The sequence below is a fragment of the Centruroides sculpturatus genome, unplaced genomic scaffold (genome assembly GCF_000671375.1).
Source record: "Centruroides sculpturatus isolate CEXI.00-Female unplaced genomic scaffold, Cexi_2.0 scaffold1934, whole genome shotgun sequence".
Taxonomy (NCBI): domain Eukaryota; kingdom Metazoa; phylum Arthropoda; class Arachnida; order Scorpiones; family Buthidae; genus Centruroides; species Centruroides sculpturatus.
In genome coordinates this window covers 9,162-18,976 of record NW_019386299.1, presented here as the reverse complement: position 1 = coordinate 18,976, position 9,815 = coordinate 9,162, and the positions used below count along the sequence as shown (strand labels likewise).

The window sequence follows — 9,815 nt, the reverse complement described above, 5'->3', positions numbered from 1 at the left end:
TACCTCAACCTATATATAATTTTATAAAATATTTATTAATTTAAAATAAAAATTATGTGCTTTTCATTTAGGCTGCTAAAGAAGATCCATACTATTCGAAAAATTTTTTATATTTAGGACATTATTATCTGAAAACTAATCATGATTTTATGTAAGTTGAGAAATCAGAATGTTTTTCTTTTAAAATTTACTTAGCATGTTTAAAATTATTTATTTTATTTTACTTTTTAAGAAAAGCATTAAAATGTTACAAGAAAGCATTTGAATTGGATATTTATGAAGAAGAAGCAGGAATAGCTTTAACTGATATTTTAAAGGAAATGAAAGAAGATGTAAGTTTAATGAAAATTTTTTTTCTGTATCTTTAATATAAATTACTAATAAATTTATATCTATAACACACAAGATACCAATATATACTCTGTTACAAAAAAATTGACATGCTTCTAAAAATAGAGCAAAAGCCACATATGAAACTCAATGGGCAAATGCCATTTTGATGAGATAAGCAAATGTCAATGATTGCACCAGAGGTTCTCAAAAGTGAAGCAGAAAATGCATTCTGGTGTTTATATAAGGAATGTCATCTACACTGATGCAGATTTGATAGGTTTTGTTGTTTGATTACATTAAATAACAATGTTCCTGTCCCTGCTGTAGGTTGCATTTTCACATTTTGCAAAGTTTTAAAGAAATGGTGATGATAACTTGAAATTGGACATGGAAGTTCAAAAGTAGGTGCTACCATGAAAGAAATAACTGTTGCACATGGGGTTTTCCAAAATCTAGGAAACAGATGAAGAAATAAAGAGGCTATCACACGAGTGAGTATTTTATAAAAAATAGATGGAAATCAATCAGGACTATAAGTGGAAATAACAAGAGAATCTATGGCTTTTATAAGAACAGAAAAGGTAAATAAATTTTTAGTAGTAGTATATCCCAAATGGCATGCACCAATATTCTCCACTTGAAATGTTTTATTCTGAGCTTCTGGAGTAAGTTAAAGTAACATGACTATATATATAAATGTAATATTACTATAAACACTGAAAATGTGATCATCATCTGTAAAATTGTGATGTTTCATCTTTGATTTAGAGTCTAAGGATGTTATGCCAAAATGTTTTAGGGTCACAGACAAAATCAGAAACAATTCTTTGAAAATAATTCAAATATTGAGTTTTACATTCACTCTGAGAACTCTTAATAGCTATGTGATATAAATACAATGATTCTGGGGATGCTGTCCCTTTTCCATTGCCATTACAAAGTCCTAGTATGATTACGTAATCTTTTCAAAACTTTTTTGACTAGCTGTATTAATACGTTTATATGGTAAGTATTTCCCCAAAGAGACAATAAAGATATTGTGTAATTTCTGTTTGATGATATAGGAAGAGCAAAGAATAAAAACCAGTTACAAGAGCTAAGATAGACAGAAAACTGATGCCACTGGACAGCAGACCAGATGGGAATATTAATAAAACTACTTTGATGTATATAAGAATCATGATTTTTATGAACAATTATTTGAATAGCTTGATAATCCGAAGAAAAACCCGGAGTCGAGTTAGTTGTAATTAAAGAATGAAAAGAATGGAAGGAAAAAACCAAATCCAAAAAAGAATTATGAATGGGAAAATTTACTGAATTGTTTATAATCAAAAAAGTAAAAGATATTATTTATAAAGTAGTTTTCTGCTCCATCTAAACAGGAATATGAAGGAAACAAGGAATACTATGTAATATTGGTAAGATTAAAATCACCGCAAAGGAAAAACTCACAATCCTTTATGGGCTGAAACTAAAAAGAAACTGCTGAAGGAAAGCAAAAATAACATAATGCTTAGGATGGGGGCGTAAACTATTATGATGTAACACTGAAGTTGGTCAATTCTAATGAATAAAATAAAGTTTTTCAATATTCATAATTTCTATGTACTTGTAAGTGATTGTAAAATGCAGCCATAATTCCTCCACCACATTGAGTAGCTTGGAACATTGAGATAGAATTGAACCCCAAAGTTTCAATAATGTACAAAATATCTTGTGAGTATGGTATCTCCCATGTTTCAGTGAATATATAGAGATAAAAAATGAGTACAAATTAGTAGAGTTTTTCTTTATAGACCTCACATTTTGAAGAAAAATCTAAAACATTTCCATAATACAGGTTTAAATTAAAAATAAAACTTGAGATTGTTTTTATTAATATATTTTAAGTTTACAAAATTTAAGTACACAAATCTGCAGACACCAAAAATGCATCAAAAGATACATTGTAAAAGGGACAAAAAGGAAACAGAGCCAAATACCACAAAATGCCAAGAAGGTTAATTGACAACTAACAAAGTAAAAAATGAAATAAATGTAAAAAATAGTAACTAATAGTCACTAATCTGAAAATCAGTAATGCAAATAAATAAATTAGATTTAGAAAATAATCAAAAATTGTCAAAGAGAAATTGGAATTAAGCTCTATTCCCTCTTTACTTCAATGAGGCTCGAAGCAGGTACAGCACTTTTAGCAGTTCGAAAGGGCAAGTTGACTGATGACAAGGGGATGTGCCACTGATGATAATGTTAGTTTACAGATGATGGAGGCTATACTGGTGCATGAGAGAGCTAAACAAAGATTACAAAAGATCTACGGTAGCAATAAAGTTCAAATTGGCAATAATATCTTGGTGCAAAAGAAACCTGAAAATGAACAATGCAAAAAAATAAATTGGATTTAGAAAATAGTCAAAAGTTGTTAAAAGGAAGTTGGAATTAGGCTCTATCTCTTTTGCATTTCCCTTTATTCCTCAGTACTTTCTTATTATTAAATGTATTGCACCTTATTACAATTATGTATAATATAAAATTATTACCATAGAAATACTGATTGTGTGCAGTGGCAATTGAAATCTTCAATTAGAAAATAAATTCAGTTTAGCTAAAGGATTGGCAAAAATTAAGAAATTTTCTAGGGAACACTGTGTAGTCTGTAAAGATGCCTAAACAACACCTCCACTGGCAGTATATGCAACTAACAAGGGAACTGTCGGAGTGTCTTCTAATAAATTTTAATAAAATTTAGTTAATAACTACGTTAAAAGTATACAAACTCTATTTTAAATTTGTAGCATTCACTAAAAATGTTGATCAGAGTTATTAGCAATAAAATGCTGCACTACTTTATACTAGTTTAACACAATTATGCAAATTTTAAGAAGTGAAAGGGTCGCGGAGGAAGACGGCGATATTACATTTAGAATAAATTCTGGAATTTTCAAAAATGGGAGAAGAATTAATAAAATTTAGTTAATAATTATGTTAAAAGTATACAAAATTTTATTAATTCTTCAACCATTTTTGAAAATTCCAGAATTTATTCTAAATGTAATATCGCCGTCTTCCTCCGCGACCCTTTCACTTCTTAAAATTTGCATAATTGTGTTAAACTAGTATAAAGTAGTGCAGCATTTTATTGCTAATAACTCTGATCAACACTTTTAGTGAATGCTACAAATTTAAAATAGAGTTTGTATACTTTTAATGCAGTTATTAACTAAATTTTATTAAAATTTATTAGAAGACACTCTGACAGTTTCCTTGTAAGTGAGTTTGAGAGAGGTGGTGTCAAAGGTGTAAGAAAAGTCAGGTGGTCATGCCGATATGTCAGCTGTCATCTTGGTTGAAGCAATGTGGCAATAAGATAATGATGGCAGCAATGGGTCTCTTGATGTATCTTGAAGAAAGTGTTCTATTGCTATGAAACTTGTCACATGCAATGAGTATGTAAAGCTGAAAAAACACATTGTCATTGCAAAAGAATTTTTAATTAGAGCACAGTACCAATGTAATAGTCATGTGTTAGTACGATACATAGTAAAACCTCCTCCAACAGTGATACATTCCAGATCTGTGGCGCTAGTAGTCACAGTAGTCGAATGCATCGTACCTGGGCAGTCATCTCCTATGACACTGGATCCCCTAGTAATGCTAGAATATATAGCTGCATTACTAGGCAGTTCAACTGGCTGCAGAATGTTGTCAACATACTAGTTGAACTGCCTGTGACATCACACCTTCCAGGACTATTTACCAGCATGATAATCCCAGACCTCAAACAGCAAGAATTTCTAAACAATGTCATTAGGATGTTCATACTCTTCCACCTACGTCCTCAGACCTCTTGCTAATCAAGCTTGTGTGGGATATGCTAGGAAGGCAGTTGCAATTGTCTTGGAATGTGAACACAACAATTGAATAATATCTGGCAGAATCTGTCACAACATTAGACTGTTGTTTGATTTCACATTACGCCACAGATCTGGAATGTATCACTGAGGTTTTACTATGTATCGTACTAACACATGACTATTACATTGGTACTGTGCTGTAATTAAAAATCCTTTTGCAATGACAATGTGTTTTTTCAGCTTTGCATACTCATTGCATGTGACAAGTTTCAAAGCAATAGAACTCTTTCTTCAAGATACATAATTTTCTAAAACAAAGTGTATAAAGCAAATTGTAATTTTTGTAGAAAGTTACAATTTTATATTTATATATATATATTAAGTATAAAATTCTGTAATAAATTTGCAAATTAAATTTATTTAGATATGTAAATTACTATACAGTTTCTAAGTTGCTACTTAACTGAATTGTTCTAAATTTTGTTTAATTACAGGAAACTAATCTTCAAGTGTTGCAAAAAGTTGTTAAACAATCACCAATAGGAAGGTAAATTTAAAATTTATATTAGTAATTTAATATATGATCATGATGTTTGACAACTGATAATATTGATGTATATGAAAATTTAGCTTAAAAAATTCCTGAAAAATTATTATATTTTACTTAGCAAATAAAAAATTAAAGATTTTTTAAGATTATTTATCATAAATTTTAGTGCTAAATGGGCAAGATTTAGACTTGGATTATATTACTTACACCATGAAAATATCTCACTTGCAATAGACACACTTCAAGGTGCACTTCATTGTGATCCTACAGACAGGTAGAATTTTTCCTAGGTAAATGTGGAAACTGTTTATTTAACTTATAATTGACATTGTAAAATTTTTAGTCAGTGCTGGGAAACTATCGGAGAAGCTTATTTGCTTAGAGGTAGTTACAATTCTGCACTGAAATCGTTCGAAAAAGCAGTCGAACTCAACCCATCAAATTTACACTCTCGTTATTGGTAAGAATATTTTGTTGTTTTTAATCTTGAAAATATTTTTAAATAATATCTTTAATATCTCACAGTGTAGCTCAAATTCTACTAATTACAGGCATCTATACAGATGCAATTAAAGAATTTCAAAACATTCTTAAAATAGAACCATTCTATATTGCAGCATTTAAAGGTAAATCAGTATTTTAGTGTAATTTTTTGTTGTTGAAGTATAAATTTTTTTAATAATAAAAATTTTTACAATTAAGGATTAGCAGAGTCATTTTTATATCAGGCAAAATATTATCTGAATGAATGTTTCTTTGGACGATTTAAAGATTGTTGTCGAGATGCAATTTGTATATTATCAAGGTAAAAGTAATTAAATAATAATTGAATGATGATAATTAATGCGTTATATTACTTTTATTTACATTTATATATAATTTTTTAGTTTTTCTCTAATAATAGGATTTTAGGATATTAGGAACAAAAGAATGACTAATTTCAAAATTCAGTAATTTAATCATGTAGAAATCATTTAATTTAATCAATTAGACTAATAATGAATAAATAAATAATGGATTTGTAAGTAATTACTTTAATATTTTAAAAATTTTAATATTTTTTGATTATTTGCAATCACATATTAGTTGCTCCTTTAAGTTTTGTTTCAGGGTTAACAGCTTTTTATTTTATGTAGAAGATAGAATAAAATAAAATTTAGAACCAAGGCATTTCATTTATGTTATAATCTATAAAGTTGAATTTCTTTCACTTAAATTATTACAAGTTAAGATTTTATTATATTTTTATGCATTTGTTGCTATATTATTGTATTAGGTTTTTCAACAAGTAATGTTATATTTCTTCTGTTTTATATTAGTTATGTTCTGACACATTTGTATCATACCTATTAGTTACAGTTCTTCTCAGTTCAATGAAGATGTGTTTGTTTTATTGTCTAAAGTGATAGCAATTATAAATGTTTCTTGTTCTTAGCCATAACAATAACACTGATTATTATTTCAAAAATGTATTTTCTTTTTGTTTTTATTTGATTGTTTAATCTTAAATGTCAGAATGTCATAAAGTGGCAAAAGTCAGACCTGACATGGAAACCGTAGGGGCAGGAGGTCTCGATTAACTATATACGAACTTCTGATGCAAACCTGAAGTCACGTTATTTCCCCGAAATATGTTAGATAGATGACCGGCATGACTATTGTTAAAGGAAAAGTATGATGTATGGGGCAAGCCAATACTATTAATTTGAGGTGGAGAGCATATATTTTAAATTAAATAAATTAAAAATATGATTACAAATTGCAGCCCGGCATTGTGACAATGTCACAATAAATAATTGCTCGTAAAATATAGATTTGATTTTGTTCATTGATATGTCTTCTTTCAAAATATTATTTAAGACTCTGTCTTGTATTCATTTGATAAAAGAAAACAATTATCGATCAAATTAACAACACACTTTCTAAAGCTATTGCATTGATGAAAAGCATTTTTTTACTACATTTTTTTTCTACATCCAGCAAAAATGTACAGAAATCAATGAAAAAACAACAAATTATGTGTGTTATCTTAACAATTTAATGCTATGTAGTAACCATGTACATTTTAAAAATAGTTGACTGAGGAGGGGCATTGTGAGCCCAAAATGTGTATCAACTAAAAAAGAATAAATAAAGGATGAAAAGATGCCTAGTGTCTGATTGACTGCACTTTATTGTGGTTGTGAAACAAAGAAAAGAACTTTTGTTGAAAAAAGCATTTTGTCTAGAACAGTGGTTCTTAACTGGGGGTACAAGCATAAATCAAAGGGGTACATCTAACTTTCATTATAAAATGGTGTATGTTAATCAATTTGCTGTAAATTATTAATACAAGAAACAACAAAAACTTGCTTTAAAATATCCCAGTGTGAACACTGATTTCCCTTTTAGCAGTCTAAACTTGTTTATTCACTTGATTTGCCTATCTATTTGTGCCGTTAGTGCTGAGTGAACCTCTAGTCTAGTAAAATTACAATTTAACCAATCATTAATTTTAGAATAGAAAAAAATTTTTTTTCTATTCTATAATTATTGCTTGATAAGATTGGGGTTTTTCGTGTTTTTACTGGACTACTGGTATTAGGAATAACAAGGCCTGGATCATACCCTCACCATGCAATGCGTGTCACTGCATGCGTGCATTACTTGATATTTAGCAAATTTAGACATTCAATTTGTTACAAAAATTGAAAGATTCATGTTTTGTTATGCACGTTATAAATTTGCAGCCATTACTTTCAAGGTCAGTACACAATTATAATCTCTATTTAACAACGTGGGAACCAAATTTTGAAAAAAATTGCTGAAGATTTATTGCAACAAATATCCCATTAAATTTTGTTAGAAATTATTGTAGAATAATTTAAATTTTCTTTATCGTTAATTATAATTATTTATTTTTAGGAAATGTAATTTATGCATGTATTGAAATGACTTGTGTGATTTTATATAATATACTTATCAAATAATAAGAAATAAATGTATATACCTGATTAAATTTATTATTATTTATGTAAAATAAGTAATTCACTTTTAGTTACAGTTAGTTAGAGTTTTTTATGGTGCTCAGTTATAAGGGCTGTATACATTTAATGCAGTAATTATAAAATTTACATACAAAAATATAAGGGGTACTTGAAAAACAACTAATGGGCTAATAGGGTACATCAACAAAAAAGGTTGAGAACCACTGGTCTAGAAAAATTTGTTATATCCAGTTAATTAATACAGCACTTTTTCTGAAATTACAATTGATTTAATATAGAATTGAATCTGTCAATCTTAAAATTTATTTTTTTCACTGCATTTTCAGCCTGAATTTAATACATTTTCCATGTTTATCTCAAATAATTTTCTCCTGAAACCTCTATATCTTAAAATTATGAACTGAAGTGTTGGTTAATAGATTGAAAGCTTGGCGACTACATTTTGATAGCATAAATTGTAATTAAGAAATACCTCTTGCAATACGATACATATTTTAGTTGTGATTAATGCTGCTTTTCTCTGATTGGCTATGAGTTTGGCTTACATCTTATTGGTTGAAGAAAATTAGGCATCAGAAACTATTGACAAACTATTTCTGTTAAGATATGTCAAAAATGTTTTATTTATACTTAATACAGGTATATACTCTACTTGCTATTGCATTAATAAAATACTGTACCTCCAATCAAACTTATTACTCTTTCTAACTAAAAAATTCAAGATATGGAGGTTTCTACACTGTGTCTCGATATTTTTTTTTAATTCTCATGACATTCAAGATAGACAGATATAATTATAGATAATGTGAGCAGAATTGATTTAAATTTGTGACAAATCCATATAAAATCAAATTTTTTATTTTTACATTCCACAAACATTATATTGATAATGGCAATTATCATTTTTTTAGACTTCTGAACCATCCAAAAGTAAGAAAATTCAAAAAAAAAATTTTTAAATCTTATTTTTAATCTACTGATTTGTCTTTTAAAGTGAATGATTATGTTATACTTGCTGAGTTTTCCTTGTTGATTACAGATATATAACCTTTCATTTAGAATATGTTTTAGAAATACTAATCATTAATAATAGATACACATTTTAGCACAAGATTAAACTTTTTGTTAGTGTGAATTAGTGAGAAGACAACAATTACAATAAATTATATGATATATATCTTCATATTATCACAACAATTTCCTCAAAGTTTTTTTGACATACTGGTAGGCCTTCTACAATGTGGTAGATACGTTCCTTGAAAATACCGCGTTGTGGGAAATCGCGTTATAGGAGATGCCAACTTTAATATAAAAACTGGGATTTTGTTTTAAAAAGAGAAAAACTTGGCATTTGAATGGCGTTTTTAAAATTTTTCAAACCAGCCATTGCTAGCCACGAATTTAACACTGGTTTCATCAGCTAATGACTGTCCCACTTGTTTTAAATAATCAAATATTTTTAAGGCTTTGTGTTTAAGTGAACTTTTATTTAAAGGCAACCGTTTCTTGTTCATATCTTCTACCCATAATATTAGCACTTGTTCCATTTTTTCCATTATAGGTGCTCTCGGACAAGCAACATTTTTCGCAAGAATAGATGATCCGGATGCAACCGAATTCCTAATCTTTTCTTCTGATTGCTTAATCGACCGAATAGTTGACTCATTTAAATTAAAATGCCTACCAATATCAGCTATCCGCTCTTGATTTTTAATTCGTCCAAAATTTCTATCTTTGTTTGAAGAGATATAAATTTCCTTTTTAACAACAGTTCTTTTCATTCGGCATTGTTGTTATTGCTAAAATTTTTTCAATCGGTTTTATGGACAGTAAAAATCGCAAAAAATCCCTTTACTATGTTGTTAAAAATGTATACCCAATAGAAGTTTATACTTATTTTGGACCATTTTTGCGGTCCACACCTATTGAAAGAGTATAAATGATGAAAAATTTAGTGGTATATTTGAGTGTTTACGGTAACTGATGCATATCTGCCTAGAAATTGGTCTTCCCCTGAAATTTTTTCGGAACGGCATGTCAACGTTGACAAACAGCTGTTTTCAAGGACATTTAGCTCTGTACACTGAA

General features: G+C 28.7%; 1 protein-coding gene across 1 annotated transcript in view; it reads left to right on the top strand.

Annotated features, from left to right (window-relative positions):
* LOC111614467 (tetratricopeptide repeat protein 37-like) overlaps positions 1-5,545 on the top strand; it is a gene marked incomplete at its 3' end in the record, with an annotated part of 12,861 nt that extends 7,316 nt beyond the window's left edge. Inside the window, exons 2-8 of the mRNA XM_023355848.1 lie at positions 72-151; positions 233-332; positions 4,685-4,737; positions 4,907-5,014; positions 5,084-5,200; positions 5,266-5,366; positions 5,443-5,545. Coding sequence (XP_023211616.1) covers positions 72-151; positions 233-332; positions 4,685-4,737; positions 4,907-5,014; positions 5,084-5,200; positions 5,266-5,366; positions 5,443-5,545 — 662 coding nt within the window. The remainder of the gene's footprint in view (positions 1-71; positions 152-232; positions 333-4,684; positions 4,738-4,906; positions 5,015-5,083; positions 5,201-5,265; positions 5,367-5,442) is intronic.
* Between the last annotated feature and the right edge of the window lie 4,270 nt (positions 5,546-9,815).